A 20618-nucleotide genomic window follows, 5' to 3' on the forward strand; every position below is an offset into this window, starting at 1 on the left:
CCCCAAGATCCCATCTTCAATCACGTGTGCATGACCCACCTCGCTTAAGGTACGTACCTCAGGCTTAGGGTCTCCGCCCACCAAATCCTTTCGCAAGGAAAAATTCCCAGGTGAAATTTATCGCCGCGCGGATTGCAACCTCCATCTGCATCACCAAATTTCGACGCCGCCCGACGACCGAGGTGAGCATCCCACGCCCGCCGCAGCGTAGACTGCCCGACCCAATTCGAACCGATACTAACATCTCTTCCCACTTGCAGGTCCAAGTCTCATCTTCACAATGGCTTCGCGACCTACCGTCTCCATCATCGGCAAAGATGGTGCTCCCACGGGGGCTACCCACGCCATCCCCGCCGTCTTCACCAGCCCTATCCGACCGGACATCGTCCAGGAGGTTCACAAGGGCATGGCCAAGAACAAGCGCCAGCCGTACTCCGTGAGCGAGAAGGCCGGTCACCAGACCTCTGCTGAGTCCTGGGGAACTGGTTAGTGAAACCCGGATCTGAGAAGGAGGGGCGGGCAGGGAGGATTGCAAAAATGCTACTTGGGCGACTGCCTCGAAGAGCATTTTCAAGCATTTCTCTCTGCACCGCCGCCTCTGGGTATAAGTCGATTGGGCTTGGGGCTGACATTTGGAAACACAGGTCGCGCTGTCGCCCGTATCCCCCGTGTCTCTGGTGGTGGTACTCACCGTGCCGGTCAGGCTGCCTTCGGTAACATGTGCCGTTCCGGCCGCATGTTCGCCCCTACCAAGATCTGGCGCAAGTGGCACGTCAAGGTCAACCAGGGCCAGAAGTAAGCGGCAACCCAAAGACCGGCTCACAGCCACAGAACAGAAATGCTAACGATATCTTTCCAGGCGCTACGCTACCTGCTCCGCCCTGGCTGCCTCCGCTGCCGCCCCTCTCCTGATGGCCCGCGGCCACCAGGTCTCCAACATCCCCGAGGTTCCCCTGGTCGTCGACTCCGCTCTCTTCGAGGCCGGCGCCATGGGCCGCACCGCTGCTTCCCTCGGCCTCCTCAAGGCCGTCGGTGCCGGTGACGACCTCGCCAAGGTCAAGGGCTCCAAGAAGCTCCGCGCCGGCAAGGGCAAGCTCCGTGGCCGCCGCCACCGCCAGCGCCGCGGCCCCCTGGTCGTCTACGCCCCCGAGGCCGACGGCAAGGAGCTCGTCAAGGGCTTCCGCAACATCCCCGGTGTCGAGACCTGCCCCGTCACGGCCCTGAACCTGCTCCAGCTTGCCCCCGGTGGCCACCTGGGCCGCTTCATCGTCTGGACCTCGGCCGCCTTCAAGGCCCTCGACGACATCTACGGCTCCACCACCGAGGCCTCGGCCCACAAGCGCGACTTCCTGCTGCCGTCCAACGTCGTCTCGCAGGCCGACCTGACCCGCCTGATCAACAGCTCCGAAATCCAGAGCTCCCTCAACGCCCCCAAGGGCGAGGCCATCACCCGCCGCGGCGCCGTCCAGAAGAAGAACCCGCTGCGCAACAAGCAGGTCATGCTGCGCCTGAACCCCTACGCCTCCGTGTTCGCCAAGGAGTCGCAGAAGAAGCAGCAGTAAATTGGCCCCGCTGGGTGTGCAGCGTGGTTGAGAGGAGTGTTTCGGGGAGGGCATGGTACTTTAACGGTTTAGTTTCGAGGCGTAACGGCTTCTTGACGGTCGAGCTCTGAATGAAAAAAGAGATTTGACGATCACTATTGTGTATGTGCGTCCGTGCGTGAACCTCTTGACAAGGACATTGAATCGTGAACGAAAAAAAAGTACACCTCAGGTCGTTACATGCAATGCGCTTGATGTTGAAGAAGCGATGGAAAGCCCGCCGATGCCCCCACCTCCAAAGACATGTTCTCATACAGTCAGTCTGCTCAGCCCGCGTTACAAGACAACATCTGTCTCATCCTGAACCCGACTGACCGCAGGCTACTCATATACATCGTATGCTCATGAAGCCCTTTGCTCCCTGACCAAGTCCTCCATCACGTCTACCTCGTCAATGAGCCAAAACTTGTGCACCGCATTCGTGAACCTCCTGGAGCAGGCATCAATGTTTTCTTCGCTCTCGGCCGTGAAGCACAGGCGCAGGTTCTGCCACGCGCGCTCCTTCACCACGGTGGGCGTCGCGCCGAACATGGTGCCCGGCGACGGCAGGACGAGGTGCGGCTTGCGCGCCATGAAGGCCAGCATCGCGGCCGCCATGGCCGGCCCGTCGAGCGCCTCCATGGTAGGGCCCCTGGCCATCCACAGCGGGTGCTCCTCGAAGTGGACGCGCAGCCACACGAACATGCCACCGCGGGGCCAGTCGAAGGACAGTAGCTGCGTTCTCTTGCCCGGAGAGGACCGCGACGACGAGGAGGATGAGGGCTTCTTCACCACCATGTGCGTGCCCTGGTCGAGGATGGAGCACATGCGTGCTGCGCGCCGCTCGTACACGCTGCGCAGGCCCGCCAGCCAGTGCACCCAGCCGTCCATCTTCCACCCGGAGAAGGCGCTGCGCTTATGCGCCGGCAGGTCGGCGAAGGCGTGCAGCGCGTCCGGGTTCTGCCCGGCGAGCAGCTGGACGACCATGGCCTGGGCGAAACCCGACGGCTGCTGTGTTGAGATTTCAGTGATTCTGTGTTCTGTAAGTCAGCCGTCTTGAACAAACCACATAGGGGAGTTCGTCCATGTTGGGAGAGTAAGGGGCAGCACGAAATAGGGGGGATGCAGATGAGGACGCGAGTAAGACACGTACCGCTCGAGACGCTCGATAAACTTGGGCTGCGCCGTGATCCAGCCGATGCGACACCCCGGCGCCATCGTCTTGGACAGGGTGTCGAGGCGGATGACGCGGCCGTCGATGTCGAGGCTGAGGAACGACGGCACGAGCGAGTCGATGAAGCTGTGGCCGCTCCGCTGGCGCCGCGTGCCCGCGTACCCGAGCAGCTCCTCGTCAGACTCCCGCTTGACGGCCAGCGACTCGGCCGTGTGCCGTGATTGCGCTTCCGCGGCGGCGGCCGACGGGAACTGCAGGTACCAGTACGGTTCATCCTCGATGATGATGATGTCAAACGCGCGGCACACGGAGTAAATGTCCCTCTTGCGCTGCAGCGACTGGACGCCGCCCGTTGGGTTGTGTCCCACGCTGTTGCAGCAGAGTTGTTAGCACCGCACGTTTCTCCTCTTGACGTTATTGATGCACGAGTGCGACTCACGTCACAGTATACAGCACATGCGGGCGCTTTCCCCTCGCGGGGTCCCAATTCCTCAGCACGTCCTCCAGCGAGCCCGGCCCCTTGGCCAGTATGCCCTCGCCGTCAATCTCCACGGTCACGATCTGGATGCCGTGCGGCTCCACGACGGGCAGCACGTTGTTAAACACAAACAGCTCGGTGAGCAGGCCCGGCCGCTCGCTCACGGGGTCCCCCCTCTCGGGCAGCCACGAGTCGTACAGCAGGTCCACGAGCTTGAACACGCCGTCGGTCGAGCCGCACGAGAGGATGACGTCGGGCCCGGGCTCGTACGGCACGTTCGGGGCCAGCACGTCGAGCATGAAGCGCCGTACCCACGACAGCAGCGGCGGGTAGCCCCCCGCGGTGCCGTACTGCAGCGCGGTCGCGATGTCCACCCGCTTGGCGGGGTCGCCTCCGCTGTTCGTCGCCGCCTTGGGCACCACGACGAGCGACGACTCCTCCGCGTCGGGGTGGTACTCGTCGGGCGAAGCGTCCCATCGTGATGGCCGGGCGACCTCGGCCTCGAGCGTGTCGAAGGGAAAGTATGACGCGTTGGGGAGGCCTGTCAAGGAATCCACATTGTGAGCGTACTGGTCAAATTACGGGTGGGAAAAAACGCCATACGCGCGCCCGGGGCAGGTGGTGACGTTTGAATTAAGTGGAAAGGGGTGATAATCTAGGAGAGGCGGTTCTCAAATTGCCCCCCCTCCCCTGGTTCCATTCCTCGCCCGGGGGGGTTTGAACGCACCGCTGGCAAGGTTCCCAATGCCGGAGATCTTGAAGAACCGGTAGTAGTTCTTGATGGAGCTTGGCGTCCGGTTCTTGGTCACCCGGGAGAGATGGTGACTCAGGTCGAGCGGTGCCGCTTCTTCCTGGAAGTACACCATGTTTGGCTCCTTCCGTGCAGTATCGTGCAGTAGTATGTACTGTAGCAGCAGGACTGTGTGAACTAATCCAAGGATGCTGCTATTCAGACGTGCAGCAGCAATGGCAACAGGAGAGCAGGATGGTGGCTCCAATATGAACGTCCTCTATTGTACACTCAGCACCCTGCAGGCCATTCAGGACCCCTTCTTGCTTATGTGCCTAGACTGGTCTGCCACAGGCATGGCCGTATAGTTGCGGCCGTCCGGCCTCTAGCGATCGCCCCCATCGGCATCCGTCCGTCAGCACCGAGAGCACGAAGTGCAGTTCTGCCAGTCCTCGCAGGCGCAGCCAGCACCCGAAGGGGTCCCGTGGACCTTGAGATCAGGTTAATCCGACCCCCAAGCGATCCTTCCTTCGGAGATTCCATTAGACTCAACCGGCACCTTCCAGAAGGAGGCGCATCAATAATAGGTGCGAGGCTCGGGCGTGAGGCCATCGCCGGGTGGCGCGGCACGGACCAACCTATTCACGCTATTGTTCCCGGCCCGCCAGGCGATAGAGTGAGACGCTGCGCCCAACCAACAATTACCGCATCGGGACAAGCTGGCGCGTCGCGGCCTGGATTGCGCTTTGCCAGCTGAGGGCGCCCGAGGGATCGACGGGCGTTGACGCCTGGTCGAGACGCCTATGCGACGTGCGCCTGCGCCGCACGGCCGGGGGACGGCCCCGACGAGGACGCCGAAAGTGGGGCCGGAGGCGCGGCAGGCCTGGACTGGCCCGACTGGGCACCAGGCATGCTACCATTGGGGCGCGCAGACCAACATCGACATGATGCAACGACCAACGGCACGGTGGCCTCAGAGTCAATGGTCCACTAGTGGCAGGGCTGGGTGTTGCTCTGCTGCTTCTGCAGCTCTGCGCATCATCATCACCGTCGCCATCACCAACAACGGTCAGAGGCTCTTGTGCCGTAGTGCCGAGGTCCGACGACCTGGTCGCCACGTCGCGATTCGATGCCGCCGCAGCTCCAGATCCTACGATTGTTGTCCGCCCGTGCCTCAGTGGTGATCAGCAAGCCGTCCACGACGGACCGACTGCGGCTCGGCGTTCGCGAAATGGGGGCCAGAGATGCTCACGATTCCTGGATACCAAGCTTCTGCGCCTCGTCCTACTGTACTGTATCGGTTCGGCCAGGCGCTGTCGGATACTGCCCTTCTTAAACTCGTTCCGAAACGTGACGAGGCCGGTGAGCACTTACACACCATATCACAGCGCACCACACCACACCACACGAAACAGTACCACACCATGGGGCCGCCCGGTGCGTGCCGCATTAGGCCCATTGGCGCGAGGCTGACGGGCGCACCCTGATCCCAGACGCCGCGTGATGATGCATCTCAGTCATGAGTGTGAGTGCGTATTGATCCCTCTGCCAAACCGACGCCCCGCTGCGGCGTCCCCCGCAATCCACCTCTATCGGCTCTTTATGGCTCTTGCGGGTCTTCAATGGCTTGCTTGTTCCAATCAGGGTCGTAACAGAGGCCGAGCTCCTCAAGAGTCGTCGCTTTGCAGCCCTGCTTCTCGAACCGCAGCTTCGCCTCGACGAAAACATTCCTCTGCCAGAACATTCGGTCATCCCATCGCGGAGGCTCCTTACCCACCCGGCCGGCCTGCATGACCCAGTCGTGCAACTCATTTATGTAGAATCCGTCGCCGAGGTGCGGAAATACGTGCAATGCCTCACCCTCCCGTTCTTCCAATTCTCTGCTCCACTGCTCCATCACCTCGACGGAAGGCAGCGGCAGGCTGTTGGACCACACAGCCGAGACGACGGCCGCCTGCGCCTCCGACAGTGGCCACGGCACTGACTTCATGTTCAGAGTAGGGAAGACGAGGGTGGGGTGGTGAATGTGGAAAACGTGCTTGTAGAGCCCGTGGACGCCTTGTCCGTTGGTGATGAGCTTGTGCTGCATGTCCGGCAAGAAGGGGTAGCTGAAGAGGAATCCCGTGCAAAAGACGATGGCGTCGATGTCCGTTTCGGTCCGCCCGTCCTTGAAGCGGACCCCTCGCTGATCAACGAGAAACTCGACAATCTCTTGCACTTCCTCGCAGCCTGTGTGCTCCAGTTTTGCCGGCGGCGTGGGCGTTCGGACAGACAGGAGAGCCTTGCCTCGAGACACTTGATTGATCTGCAGGGCGATGTCGGTGCCAGAGGGCCCGTTGCCGACGATGATGACTTTCTTGCCCTCGAACTCGCTTGCCGTTCGGTACTGCTTGGAGTGTGTGATGATGGACGGGTATGTCTCCTGAAACGTCGCCATGTTGGCCATCGGGGGGATGAAGGGGATGGAGTAGTGGCCATTTGCCACGACCACGGCATCAAAAACATCATCTATCGTCTCCTGGCTCACCGTCGAACGAGCCTCTATCCTCCACTTATCGTGCCCATCAATGCATCTGCGCGACAGCTTGGTCACCTGGATACAGAACCGTATCAGGTCGCGGACACTCTCGGCGTACTTGACCAGGTACTCCTGGATATCCTCGCGGCTGGGAAACACCCAAGAGTCCTTGCGGAAGCTTTGGTCGGAAAAGTTCATCAACGCCCCGGGGATGTTGGCGTGGAGCTTGTCGTACATGGGAGAAGGAAAGACGGGCGCCGCATGAGACGGGGTCCGAAGCGGCTCGTCGGGTGGAAAGAAGGGGTCTCTCTGCGGCGCAGGATAAGGCCCGCCGGGAGCCTTGCTGTAGTTCCATACGCCGCCAACCTCGTCCTGTTGCTCAAATATGGTAATGGAGCCGAAAGTGCCCTGCGCCCGCAGATACTTGGCCGCCGCGAGCCCGCAGGGGCCGGCGCCGATGATGGCGATCTTGTTCACCTGGAACTTGGGAGGGTAGAGGGAGCCCATGTTGGTTGAAGGGCAGTCGCAAAACAATCTCAATGAGAGGACTTTATAAAGCCAAAGAAATACTAGAACGCCGCGTGGTCATGGTCAGGCTCCGGCTTCGGAAGGGGCGGACAACAGGGGAGGATGCAGCTGGCGATGAGTCGATGCGCGGGTTTTGCGTGCTCAGTCGCCCGTCACGCATCACCCGCGCCTTCCTTGCCTGCTTCGGCTCCGGCCCGCCGGCTCTTGCTTACTCCGTGCTGGAAACGACAGAGTACGGAGCACCGCCGCCATCTGATGCCACGCGCCTCAGCCACAGCTCCGTCAAGCCACAGCACCGGTCCACACCGCCTGCCGCATGTGGCGCCCCGCCGGGAGCTCCCTCCTGCCGTTCGCGCCGGGGAGCACCTGCCAACGGGGAGCTCGAACGAGCTTGGGGCAAACCTGTTCTTGTTCAACCACATCGACAGGCCCTTCTCCCACCACCAGCCAAGGGCCCTCTTCGTCGACTAACCTCTACAATGACTCTGAGGGCATTCGCGACAACTCTCCTCACGTTTCCGACGTACTGAGGCCGATCCCGCGCGAGCGCGTATACTCTCCCTCGCGGCGCGACGCAACCATGGGGGCGACCCGGTCTGCGGCCGAGGCGCTGCAAAGTGCAGTGGCCATGCCCATCGCGCAGCTCAGCCCTGATCTTCAAGACGCCGAATCGCGCGCCGTCGACGGCGTCGTCACCATCACATGGCCCTACAGCGTGGTAACCAAGTCTATTGCCTTCATTATCGCCGAGCAAGACCCCTTGCGCCGGCGCGACAAGGGCCAGTTGCGCGTCGAATGCCACGGACCTGCGGGCAAAGCCCTTGCCGACTCGGGTATTGGCGGTGGCGACGCTATACTGCTCAGCTTGGTTGGCGCCGAATGGGATGTCGCACATGCCAAGACGAGTCTGCCAGCGGGCTCTCACGACTGGCAGCTCAAGTTCACCAAGCGTATCCTGTTGCGCGCGCGCAAGACCGAGTCGCAAGAGACAGTCGAGATCGATATTGATGCGCCGGACGCAGTGGAATCCGAACCACAACCAAATGATGGCCCACCGCGCGAGACTACACCACCTCCGCCTGAGCCTCAACCGCATGACCTAGTCGCGACGCCAATCCCCCGACCAGCGACCGTCCCTGCCAAGCGACTGGCCTCCTCTATGCTCGGTCCGGATGAGTTCACTTCTCCGGCTTTCCTCAAACGTGCGAGAGTATCTTACGGGTCACTCTTCGAAGACGGCTTCGACGTGTTCGCAGAGGACAAGGCCAACAAATCAAAGGCCAAGCGCAAGTCTCGGTTCAGCATGGGCCATACTGCTTGGAAATACAGTAGCCGGTCGCCGAGCCCAGAGCCAGGATCAGAGTCAGAGGAACCTGCCACCCATCCCGACGGCCGATCAACGGACGAGCAAGAGCAAGCGCAAAGGGCATTAGAAACTTCACAACCGGCCGCGCCACCCCGACCGTCAATGGTTGACGAGGGATGCCAAACGCAGGATCTCTATTTCAGCCCTTCAATGCATGTCCAGGTCTCGGCTGAGCCTCGTAATGCACACGGCGCGGCCACACTGGCGTATCCAGCAGCCCGACACGACGGGGTTCATTCCGCCCCATACACCCCGTCACGAACCCTCTTTGGTCGAGGCCCAAGCCATGGTCACGATATATCGCAGGTCATGCCTGAGCCCTTGATGGACTTTCACGGGTCGGACCCTCACCACCATGACTATGGTCTAGACACTGGGGCGCCTCACCACGGCACCCTCGCGGATGGCTTATTCGGGGAACACTCGACCGGGCACCACGTGCCGAGCACTTCCGGTTTTGGTGGAAGCGTCTCCGCCCCAAGCTACCCTGTCCCTTCCTACGGGGTTGACAGTTACGCTCCCATGCATGGTATTGATCCTAACCTGCATGTTCACGACACTTCTCAGGACCATGCGCAACACGACGCGGTTCAACAAGACGACATGACCTGGCAGAACAATTCCGTAGGCACACACTTCCCCTCTCAGCCTATCTCAGATGCCACACACTACGGGGTAGCCACTTTGGACAGCTCTCCTCCAGTGGCACAAGAGCCTTTCCGTGGAGAGCATGGTTCTTCTGCCGGTGATTCGATACCCGACCGGCAGCTGTCTGTCAGTCAAGATCAGAACAAATCGCGTGAGCAGTCAATGCCCGGAGCTGCCACATCTGACAGGGCAAGCCGAGACGGCGCGGCTCCAGAATACCAGGACGGTGGCGATTTGCCGGGTGAAGACTACGACCTGAGGAACTACGATCGGGCAAAAGATGACGATGAGTCGGTGTCTGAGTCTGAAGAGGCTTCAGAGTCTGATCAAGACGATCCGGACAAGGCGGCGATCGACTTTAGCGAGGAGGATGAGGAAGACGAGGAGGAAGAAGAGGCTGAAGAAGATGAGGAAGAGGAAGAAGAAATTCCCGACCAACATCCAAGCGCAGCTGAGAGAGCATCATGGGGCCATGGCCGTCAGCCAGTTGCCACAACAGTGTCAGGGGACGAGGCGGACGAAGACCTCGACGAGGAATCCGACAGCGACTCCGGGCAGGAGCACAACGCGGGGGGCGAGTACGAAGGTGAATATGAAGGGGAATACTATGACGACGAAGAGGACGACGAGGACGAGGCTGAGTCGTACTATGATGAAGAAGAGGAGGCTCCGCCGCCTCGTGCACCCGCCGCTCCGGCAGAACCAGTCTTCATCAGTCTACTCTCTGATTCAGAAGATGAGGATGAGGCACCGCCGAGAATCCCTGCACCGAGCGTTCCTCCTGGGCCACCACCAACGAAACAAGACGAGCGCGCTACGAAAGAGTCCTCCATGCCGCTGGCGGGCGACAGTGGCCGTGGAGCATCTACGGAGGAGGAACGCAGTTTCAATGCTCAACCGAGCTCCGAGCATGAATACGTGAGCGACAAAGATGCAGGCGAGGACGATGATAACGCGGACGAAGGTGACGAAGACGTGGGCGAAGCTGTTGAAAGCATCGACGAGGACGATGAAAGTGTCGACGAAGCTGACAACGACTTCGCAACCCAGCCGTCAGGACGAGTGTCATCTGTTGACGACAGAAGAGATGCAGGGTTCTTCAAGGACGCTCATATTAAAGAGTCACAGCAAACGCTTGTTGGTTCACAACTGGATGGCGCACACGAAGACGTGCCCTTGGCCGTGGCCATGGGAGGCACCTTTTCCGCTATCGTTGATTCAAAGGCCGAGTCACAACCCGAACCACAGCCAGCAGATGTTATGGAGGTCGACGACGTTGCTGAAGTTGCGGAAGAAATCCAGCCAGTCGCAGCCCTGGAGTTGGACCACACCCAGACCTCTGGCGGCAGACGGGTGAGCGAAGACATTGAGGCCATTCAGGCAAACCCCATGGACGACAAGGAGCCCGCAGACGCCACAGCGACAGAGTCTGGCTACGTGGCGACAGTACCACGGCATGAGGATATGCGGGACGCACCTCAGGGCGAGCCTACCGAAGCCCAGACCGAGAGGGTGACACAAGAAACAGCTGTAGATGCAGCTGCAGAGGAGGCGGGGAAGCCTTTGGCACCGAGCCACAAAGACGGTGCGCAGGCACTTGCTAGCGAGGTGCCGGCAAACGAAGTCACTACAACTGAGAAGGCATCTGAGCAGCTCCCAAGTCCGAGTGTGGTCCAGCAAGCAGAGGCACAACACGCAGAGGTACAGCACGCAGAGGCACAGCACGCAGAGGCACAGCACGCAGAGGCACAGCACGCAGAGGCACAGCACGCAGAGGCACAGCACGCAGAGGCACAGCACGCAGAGGCACGGCACGCAGATGAGCCAAAGCCGAAGCCGGAGCTGGAGAACCAACCCCACGACGAGGACGACGTGACTGCCGAGGCGCAGATCATGAACGAATACTACAGCTCTCAGTCTTCCAGTCGAGTCGACTACGACAAAGTTGGCACCCATGGTGCCAGCCAGATCCACGACGATGAGCCACTCATCACGGTCAGGTCTCTTCGGAGTCACTCGCATCGCAAGACATTGTCAGCGGACACGACAAGCGAGGTGCACGACGATCCCAGTCTCCGCCTAGCGACAGCTCGGTCCGGACGGTCGCAATCGCCAGCAGAAGAGGCGCTCACCCAGTTATCGACAACAGAAGCGCATCTCAGCCGCGAAGAGGCGGAGCAGTCGGGCAGGGAGGTTGAGGCGGAGACCGTCCCGCAAGGCAAGAAACAGAAAGAGACCAAGACTCTAGCTGCGAGGCGCGCAGCACGCAACAAGGGCGACCAGCCGATGACGCAGGGCACCGTTGACGCTTTGGCGCCCGGTGAAGACAAGAAGCTCCCGTCACACCTCACCCTGCGCGCATCACGCAGCAAAAGCGCTCGGTCCGACCCTAGTCTGCAGCTATCCAAAGCCTTGGCCGACGATAACGCTCGCCACGCTGAGGCTGATCGCTCGCCTGCCACACGCTCGGCTCGTGGCGTGGGCGAGCAAACAGAGCCGGATGTGCAGCCGGCAAAGGCGTCGCCATCGTCCATCCGGAGCGCCCGGAGGCACGACACGCCGGAGACGACGAGGGAGCTACGCAGCAGGTCCCACGGCGAAGGTCGGGGCGTCACCCCCGAGACCGTCTCACAAGCCGCCATTCAGTCGCCATCTGTCGCCGAATCGGTAGTGACTGAAACCGAGGATGTATCGGCGCTGAAGAAGGAACTTTCAAAGATGCTTCGTACGGGCCTGCCAGACGCATTGCCGCTCCGGTCCCTGCGCACGTCTCTGAACAAGACGGTGGACATCATGGCGGTCTCTACGACGGCTCCACCGCAGCCTCATCGACCCAAGCACGGGCCTCGCGACTACATGCTGGAGCTCATCGTGACGGACCCGTCGACGGCACCGACGAGCGTCAGCGTGGCGCACGTGTTTCGACCGCACCTCGAGTACCTGCCGGTGGTGCACGCGGGCGACGTGGTGCTCCTGCGGCGCATGCAGGTCGTGTCGGTTAAGGGCCGTGGGTTCGGGGTTCGGGTGGGAGATGCCTCGGCTTGGGCGGTGTTCGAGAAGGGCGACGAGGAGCTGCTGCCGCAGATCAAGGGACCCCCCGTCGAGGTGACGGACGGCGAGGTCGAGTACGCAAAGGGCCTGCGGCGCTGGTGGGCGACGCTGGACGAGAAGACGCAGGCCAAGATTAGCAGGGCGACTCAAAAGGCATCGCAGCCTTGAAGAGGGGAGGGACAGTTATTATTATTTTGTTGCCCATTCGTCTTTTATGGACCCGAGGGTGTTGGCAGGTGCACGGGGGGGGAAAGATATACCCGCCATCGCAGTCTGGCGATGGCCCACACGGCCTACGATACGGGAGCGATGGATGCACTTTATTCAATGTATATGTAGAGCATCATACGCGGGGCCTGCGATGGGCAGCAGCACGTATCGGCGTACATGATGCAATCTTCAAGTTTTTTGACCCATTTCTGTCTGTGTGCTTCATATGTTATGTGCTGTATGGGGCCTTGACTCTACCAGAGACGGAGAGGGAGAGGTAAAGCCCAGCTCTCACGCGATAGCATGTGACAGGCGGAGCTTACTGTCTGCCTATTGTCTGTCACAAGCAATGACACCTCACGATGGGCATACGGTAACACGTGTGGATGGACGGATGGATAGGGAGTGACGGGGACGACAAAGTCGAGCATCTGGCGTCCATGTACCAGGTACAAACGAAGCATCTGCCCCGAGCAAGCAAGCAAGCAAGCCGACTGACTCCAAGCCATGGGATGCTCCTCCCCCTGAGTCACCACCACCACCAGTTGGAGAGGAGAGCTGAGGAGGAGGGGGGCAGCCACGCCTGCGAACGACGATGATGCGAAGTGGGCAATAAGGCCATTGCGGGGGAAGCGAGTTCCACATGGCAGATCTGCCTCCCGAGATAATCTCGTCCCCTCGGGAGAAGGGAAGGGGGGAGGGGCGCCAGTCCAGTCCAGCCAAGCCAGCCTCCCCCAACGAGGAGGGCCCGGGCTCTGCCTAGCGTCAACAGGTGCTTGGGACTTCACGTGGGGAGAGAGAAAGTCTGGGGTCTTCGGGGGATGATGGGGGGAGAGGGAGGGCGGGGGATGGGGACCGGGGGGAGGCTGGCGGCATGTGCTCCGGTTTCCGGAGAGGTGAATGACGCAGACTTGGCAAGGGAGATGTCGGAACGAGGAGCTCCAAGAGCTGTGCTACGCCTCAGGCACAGTGGACGGGTGGAATAATAATAGCATGTGCCTCATGGCTGTTGCCGTTGGCGCACAGAGGCTCGCGGTGGTGTAGATTGTGGGGACCCGAGGTTGGCGCTGGTTGAGCTGCGAGAGCCGACAGAGCGAGCTTGGTCCAGGTTTCCAGTTTCCAGCTTGGTGAGAAAACAGCTGCTGGCGGGCGTGCGCTACCCTGGAGCTCACCTCTGTCGGATCCGTCACGGCTGGACGCCACGCGCCATGTTGTTGAGCTTTCTCAACAGTTCGTGGTTATCCTCGACGCCCCGGCGCCCAGCAAGGGCCCTTTCTTACGCAGCCACGGAGCCTATGCCGTCAAAGACAGCGTTGTGGCATTGCCTGGGCGGCTCGATGAATCCATGCACGGCCCCGATCCAACCATCCAACAGCCCGGACCGAGAAAGAACAGTACAATCGATAACGCAATCGGGACGATATAGTACAGTACAGAACAGTACTGGACCCAACACGTGAAGACGTGGCATAGGATGGTGCAATCGTTGCCGTCTCCATCGAGCCAAGGTCGTGTCCAGTGAGCGCCAAGAGGGCTGGACACAAAGAGGTGAGGCGTCGGGTGATGCCCCTGGCGGGCGTGATCCACTCGACGTCTCGACAACGTCTTTGCGGCATGTCTCACGCGCGAGGCGGCACGAATATCCACATGGAGGCATGACGCGAGCTAGCACGTAGCCGCAATTGTGCCACGTACGGGTAACGCCGCGACGCTGACAGACCCGCCCGTGAACTTGCCAGGTTGAGACGACATTGCGCGAGCATTTGGCTGTCGATTATGCTGTCGAGACTTACACTAATACGTCTCCGTACGCATTGCTGGGAGTTGGAGGCAAGTTGGTAAAGGCTTGACACGGCCAGCCCGGCAAGTGGCGGTGGATATTGGGATGAGACGCGGTTGAGACGCCGCGGGATCGACGCCAACAAGTCGGTGCGGGCGGGCGTTGACTAACAGGCCCTGCTTCTGCGGTTTGCGACAGTGGAGGCACAGCGATCAGACAAATTGCAGCATGGGTAATCCGTTCTCTGGGCTTCATGCGGCCGCTCTGTTCGTCGTACAGAGTACGAACGCGGTACCGATTCGACGGTACAGCAAATCCTGCGCCCCCCGTCGTGCAAGCATTTGTTGGTTCGTCTCGAGCCCTTGGTTTGATTTGACTCTGATTTCTGATGTGCCCATGCGTGTAAGTCGGAAGGCGGAGGACGCCATGTTGCGAAGCGGGGTCCAGGCGTGGAGTCCCGCGCCCGCGCACACCGAACCAACAAATCCATGGGCAGGACGGGCAGTCCGTTGCCGGGCGCCAGAGGCACTGTTGACTGTCGCTGGGGGCTGCTAGGGTTTGGCCAACGGTGCCGGTGCCGGTACTTGCGGTGGGTGTGAGGGCTGGGGTGGAGATGCGAGGCCCTGTAAGTCGGAGAAAACCGGAAGCCAGCCAGCCCAGCTTGCGTGCTTGGGCATTGACGGCGGGTGCCGCTGGAGATGAGCCTGTCGACGCGAAGAAACGAAATTTGGACTGACTGTACGTAGCACTATGCTCGTACGGAGCGCAAGGGCTCGGCCAGCTCAGCAAGTCAACCAGCAGTCGTTGGGGGGACGGGGTGATGGAAGCATCGGGAGGCCAAGAGTTGGATGCGAACAACGATTTGCACCCCACGCGACACTGAGACTGCAGCACACAAAACCAACCCAAGCCAGCCATGCTTGCCAGGATGGCGCTGCAGCTGCCCAATGCTCCGAAGCGTTCCGATCCTGTCTGGGATCTAGGGCCAAGGGGCCCTTGTCCCTTGTGGCAGTGGAGCAGCCAGGGTTCATCGTGCAGGCGGGACGACGATGCGACGTCTCCACCGCCCCGAGCGGACTGATGACTGACTTTGACTGACAAGTCTGTCTGACAGTCGGACAGGAGACTGACAGACTGACGGATCGAATGAGCGGGCCGGCCGGTCGGTCGACGACAATGAAGGTCGGTACGGAGTACGCAGAGATGACTCGCTCCTTGGCCCGTGATGCGACTCCACGGCAGCAGACTCCCGAGAACTTGTCTCAGCGTCAAGGGATCACCATCGCTCTTTGTGCCATCATCATCGTGGTCGTCGTCGTCGTCCGAGGTCCCGCCCGGCCACGAATCGGAGGCGCTGGGGGCAACCAACCAGTGGAATCCGATCGTCTCGCGTGGGCCGCTCGGTGCATTGTGTGTCTGCGGTCGCTTTTGCCTGCTATTGCACTCGAGCTTCTAGAATACCGAAGGCGCCCGTTCGTCTCCGCTCCGACGGGAGGTCCGATGCAACGATTTAGTAAGAGAAATGATGTTCTTGTTGGGGATCCATCAACGAAGGAATTGGCAATAATGGAAGAATGGCTGGCAAAATTGGAGAGGTCCGTCAGAGCAGGGTGCTTGCTGTCCGGCGCCCGTCGGACGCTGGAGTCATCTGAGGCGGCTCCGGCGGTGGAGGACGCGCGCGGCGGCGGCGACGACGGCGGCAAGGAGCGGGCATGCATCAGCCCTGGAAAGGAGGGTCGACAGCCACAGCAGCGCAGAAGAGTGCATGGCTGGCCTGGCTGGCCTGGCCGCTCGGATGGATGCCGTGGGCTCCAGACACTCACTCGAGGCGTTTCCGGTTGAGCCACCCTCAGCACCTCAGGCAGGGTAAACCTTCAGACGGCTCAGCGAATTGCAGACCCGCCGAGGCAAGCACCCCGGGGCCACCTGCAGGATTAGTGGCGCCGCTGGGGCCCGCTGGGGCCCGCTGGGGCCGGGCTGCGCTTGCCTCGGTCAGGAAGCGCGGCAGGGCAACCCGCGCCTGGATTGGAAGCAGCCGCAGGCGATGCAGGTAGAAGGCAGGCACGTCGCTGTTGGCATGGAAGGCAGGGCAGGACCAGCTCGAGGGAACGAAGGGAGGAAGGAAGGAGAACAGGTGCCATACTGTACAAGCATGTACAGGACAGCAGGGCGTACTCCTTAGCCGCCTTCCCCTTGGACGAGGAATTGCCAACCTTGGTACGGAGTACAATACAATACCGTACCTCAGGTAGTACCTACCCAGGCACGCAAGGCAGGCACAGAGTTAGTCGGTACCTGGCGAACACACCTGTTCTACCTGTGCCCCGTGCCCACGCTACCCGCCCACCACCGCGCGTGTCAGCGGCCAACCGCGTATTCCGTACCCGATGTGGATGTCTTCATCAGGGAGTCCATTCGTCGCGGGTTCAGCCCGCCTGTTGCTTCCCAAAGCAAAATGCGAAGGACTGACCGACTTGACCTGGCTTCTGGGTGGCTCCCAACAAAAATTTTGCATCCATACGCGCTGCGTCCGAGTTCTCTGATTAAAATGAAGTGAACCAAACAAAAAAGGAGTCGACTCCCTTTTGCGCACCTGCAGCGCAGCGCAGCGCAGCACGTCCAGCAGTTTTTTTTGCGGCGTTGAACCCGCTCCGCCGCGTGCACCGGCCACTGTCCTGTCCCCATCCTCAACCCCATCGTCCATCCCCCATCCGGCCTGCAATTTTGCCGCCGGAACGAGCAGGGAGGGTCGAAGAAAAGAGAGCTAGCGCGTTGCTCTTCTCCGTGCTGCACCGACAAGAGTGTGCTGTGCCCCAGCATCGTGCTGCCCAGGTGCCGGCAAACAGACACTTTGTTCAACGGAGTCTGGCGCGCCTGCCCCCCCGGTGTCGGTTCAATCCTCCTCAGTGGCGCCGACTTGGGACCGGCCGTTCGCCTCCGTCGGCCGCCCACGATCTACCACCACCCACCCGGCCGCGCCCCTTGACTGATGGGGCCCAGCCGAGCTTGCAACTCCAGGCTCTTACCCACGGCTGCCGAGCTTCGGCCACCAGGCAAATTGGAAACGCTTCTTCTCCAACAGTTGGAGAAGCCTGAGCTGGCCGCCACACGCACAGCCGCGCGCACACACCACCGCTCGCACCACAGCAATCGCACTCACACCACACCAACTCCACACGCAGACCCTTTTCCCGCCGTTGGTGCTCCCGGCACTGGCCCTGCCTGGCCCTCCATCACCCGTCCGCCTCCGTCGTCGTCCGCCGGGCGCACCACGCCGCCGCCGCCGCCCCTGCATCGGCAACGCGTCCCTCTCAAAACGGCCCCTTCCACCGCAGTTGGCCCTCCGCCTTGTCCGGCCCTCGACCACAGCACCACTCCATTGGACGCGCCCTGCCAGCCTGGCTCTTGGTCGGCGCTCGTATTGGCTTGCACTTGCACTTGCACTTGCACCTGGACTGGCCTGCACTGCGCTTTGTTCCGACTCAAGTACCCGGTACCTGCTACAGACTCGACTGTATTCGTACCTCCCGACTACCTTGGCTCGGGATCGCTTCGCTTCGTCTCACCCCCATCCCATCATCGCTCATCTCGTCTCTCCGTCCGCCTCTTGCGCTTCCGCTTCCTCTTCCTCTTCACCCTCCTCCTCTTCCTCCTCTTCCTCCAAACAAACTCTCTCCACTCCTCCTTCTACTCCTACTCCTCCTCCTTGTCGCCCTCACCCTCTCGCCCTCCTCCATCGCACTCGCGGGCTAGCATCGTCTCTTGCTCCCGGCATCTGAAACCAGCACGCCCACACCAGGCGCGCACCAAGCAAACCTGTCAGTCTATCCTCCGACACGCCCTGGTTGCCTCCCCGTCCCTCCGTCCCCTGACCCGTCATCCCCTTCCCCTTCCCGCTCCCCTTGTTGCCCCAGCCGTTGCCTCGCCCCTGCACCCCCATGCAGCGGCACGCTCTCGCGATGTGGACCGGGCCTCCCCTCCGCCGCGGACCGTCCCCCAGCTTCTTAATAAACGGTCGGTCCCGCCGTCGTCTGCTCGCCGCCTCTGGTGGTGAACGACAACATCAAGGCCCCTTCTGCCCGTCCGCGTCCCGTCTGTCTGCCGCTCGTGGTTCTGCCCTGCATCAGCACCAGCACCAGCATCAGTCCGCTCTGCCCTTTACCTCTTCCGCAACGAGACCGGCACTCCCTGCTCCGGTGCCCGGCTCGTTTCTCCCCAACACAGCCATGTCCATGGCCTCGTACTCGTACACCGTTGATAGTTCCGACAACTCTTCAACCCCTCGGTCCTCTTCCCCTTCATCGTCCGTATACTCTGGTCGCTCCTCTCGCACGTCCCTGTCTAATAAGCGCTTGTCTCTTTCTGGCCGTCGCAGACTCACAGACTTTAACCCCATGGCATCTGTTGACGTCGTCGCAATTCAAGAAGCAATGAGACTCACCGCCCTCGACCAGCACCGTGGGTACGCCCAGGACCACTTCCAAGAGGTCAAGCAGCACCGCGATACCGAGTATCTCTCGCACACGCAGGCCGCCGGCTACCAGGTCATCCGTGAGCCCCTGTGGAATAAGGGTACGTCTTGTCGCGCTGTCGGCCGGATCCCCCACCAAGTGTCGTTCGTGCCTCAAGCTGACTCGTCACTTCGCTCGTGCCATGTCTAGGCCTGTCCTTCAGCCCCGACGAACGTATCTCCAAGAACCTCACTGGTCTGTTGCCGCACGCCATGGAGAGCCTCACCACGCAATGCGCACGGGCGATGAAGATGATCGAGACGCGCCAGACCAACATTGACAAGTATCTCTACCTGTCATCGGTCAAGGCCCAAAACACCGATCTCTTCTATCGTCTGCTCATGGACAACATTCGCGACCTCATGCCCCTGGTCTATACCCCGACGATTGGCGACGTCTGCCTGCAATACTCGACCTTGTATACACGCCCCGAGGCCCTGTATATTTCCATCAAGCAGCGAAAGTCGATCCGCACGATGCTCCGGAATTGGCCTTGCCCCAACCCCGAGATCTGCGTAGTCACGGATGGTTCCCGTATCCTGGGTCTGGGAGACTTGGGCGTCAACGGCGTCGGTATCTCGGTACGTTGATGGCGCCTCGTTTGCATGCCCTGTCTCCATTCCCAGTCGTGGCATAAGGGGACGAGAAGTCGACGAATGTTGTGGCTAACAATGCCGTGTAGATTGGCAAGCTGGCCCTCTATACCGCCGCTGCTGGTATCCATCCGGAGAAGACGCTGCCCATCGTTCTGGACTGCGGCACGGACAACGAGACGAATCTGCAAGACCCTCTGTATCTCGGTCTCCGCCAGAAGCGAGTCTCCAAGGCTGAGCAGCAGGCCTTCATGGATGAGTTCATGGAGGCAGTCAAGGAGGTCTACCCCGAAATGGTTGTCCAGTTCGAGGACTTTGAGAGCGAGAAGGCCTTCAACTACCTGGATCGTTACAGGAACACCCACAAGTGCTTCAATGACGATATCCAAGGTACTGGCGCTGTCGTCCTCGGCGGGTAAGTTCACTTGAACCAATCCAGCCACGGGCTCCAGGGTCCCCCCTTACTGACATGCCATAGGTACATTGGGGCTGTGAACCTGTCTGGTGTTCCCCTTGAGGAGCAGCGCCTGGTCTTCATGGGTGCCGGCTCCGCTGGAGTTGGCGTGGCCAAGCAGCTCGTTGAATACTACACTCGTAGGGGTCTCTCAGAAGCTGAGGCTCGCGACAAGTTCTGGCTTGTCGACACCAAGGGCCTTGTCACCAAGGACCGTGGTGACAAGCTTGCTGAACACAAGAAGTACTTTGCTCGCCATGACAACAACGGCCACCAGTTCCGCACCCTGGAAGAGGTCATCGAGTACGTCAAGCCCAGCGCTCTGGTTGGCTTGACCGCCACGTTTGGCGTCTTCACCGAATCAGTGGTGCGCGCTCTGAAGGCTTCCGTCGACGCCGGCGGCATGGGTCGCCGTCCTATCCTGTTCCCGCTCAGCAATCCCTTGACCAAGGCCGAGTGCACATTTGAGCAGGCCGTGCAATGGACCGATGGTTCTGTCATCTTCGCCTCGGGCTCCCCCTTCCAGTCCTTCAGCATGAAGGTCAGCGGAGAGGCTGGATCGGTCACCTATCACCCTAACCAAGGCAACAACGTCTATGTGTTCCCTGGTCTGGGTCTCGGTGCCATCCTTGCCAAGGCCTCGCGGGTCACCGACGACATGGTCTACACATCCGCCGAGGCCCTTTCGGGCACCCTCAACGCGGATGAGATCCACAAGGGTCTCATCTACCCGAGAATCGAGCGTGTGCGTGAGGCCAGCGTGGTCGTGGCGCGCGAGGTGATGAAGGCAGCTCGTCGCGATGGCGTCTCGGAGCTGCCTGATTCCCTGTGGGCAGAGTGGGAGGAGTGGGGTGACGTCGCGCTTACGACGTTTATCAAGCAGCGCATCTATGACCCTGCTTGCTTCTCCGACCCTGGGCGTCACCTGTGCGTCACGTGCTCGCAGGAGCACAAGGGCCCTTCGATGCTGAGAAAGGAGAAGGAGTCTCATCTGTGA

General features: G+C 60.9%; 6 protein-coding genes across 6 annotated transcripts; 4 read left to right on the forward strand and 2 right to left on the reverse strand.

Annotated features, from left to right (window-relative positions):
* Positions 1 to 280: 280 nt before the first annotated feature.
* Positions 281 to 1562, forward strand: PLICBS_009352 (60S ribosomal protein uL4; the record flags this gene model as incomplete). The annotated part of the gene is made up of 3 exons (XM_018324965.1): positions 281 to 485; positions 645 to 795; positions 860 to 1562. 3 exons carry the CDS (start codon positions 281 to 283, stop codon positions 1560 to 1562), a joined length of 1059 nt encoding a protein of 352 aa, XP_018176359.1.
* Positions 1563 to 1943: 381 nt separating this feature from the next.
* On the reverse strand, positions 1944 to 4098 carry PLICBS_009353 (uncharacterized protein; the record flags this gene model as incomplete). The annotated part of the gene is made up of 4 exons (XM_018324966.2): positions 1944 to 2613; positions 2734 to 3123; positions 3194 to 3773; positions 3960 to 4098. 4 exons carry the CDS (start codon positions 4096 to 4098, stop codon positions 1944 to 1946), a joined length of 1779 nt encoding a protein of 592 aa, XP_018176360.2.
* Positions 4099 to 5562: 1464 nt separating this feature from the next.
* Positions 5563 to 6987, reverse strand: PLICBS_009354 (uncharacterized protein; the record flags this gene model as incomplete). Its single annotated transcript, XM_018324967.2, has 1 exon — positions 5563 to 6987. One exon carries the CDS (start codon positions 6985 to 6987, stop codon positions 5563 to 5565), a length of 1425 nt encoding a protein of 474 aa, XP_018176361.1.
* Positions 6988 to 7588: 601 nt separating this feature from the next.
* PLICBS_009355 (uncharacterized protein) lies at positions 7589 to 8981 on the forward strand (the record flags this gene model as incomplete). The annotated part of the gene is made up of 2 exons (XM_065601614.1): positions 7589 to 8370; positions 8942 to 8981. The coding sequence occupies 2 exons, from the start codon at positions 7589 to 7591 to the stop codon at positions 8979 to 8981; spliced, it is 822 nt and encodes a 273-aa protein (XP_065457686.1).
* Positions 8982 to 9184: 203 nt separating this feature from the next.
* PLICBS_009356 (uncharacterized protein) lies at positions 9185 to 12241 on the forward strand (the record flags this gene model as incomplete). Its single annotated transcript, XM_018324968.2, has 1 exon — positions 9185 to 12241. One exon carries the CDS (start codon positions 9185 to 9187, stop codon positions 12239 to 12241), a length of 3057 nt encoding a protein of 1018 aa, XP_018176362.2.
* A 6252-nt stretch (positions 12242 to 18493) lies between these two features.
* PLICBS_009357 (uncharacterized protein) lies at positions 18494 to 20618 on the forward strand (the record flags this gene model as incomplete). The annotated part of the gene is made up of 4 exons (XM_018324970.2): positions 18494 to 18635; positions 18725 to 19155; positions 19257 to 19582; positions 19646 to 20618. The coding sequence occupies 4 exons, from the start codon at positions 18494 to 18496 to the stop codon at positions 20616 to 20618; spliced, it is 1872 nt and encodes a 623-aa protein (XP_018176364.1).

Source organism: Purpureocillium lilacinum (genome assembly GCF_023168085.1).
Source record: "Purpureocillium lilacinum CBS 284.36 DNA, scaffold_7, whole genome shotgun sequence".
Classification (NCBI taxonomy): domain Eukaryota; kingdom Fungi; phylum Ascomycota; class Sordariomycetes; order Hypocreales; family Ophiocordycipitaceae; genus Purpureocillium; species Purpureocillium lilacinum.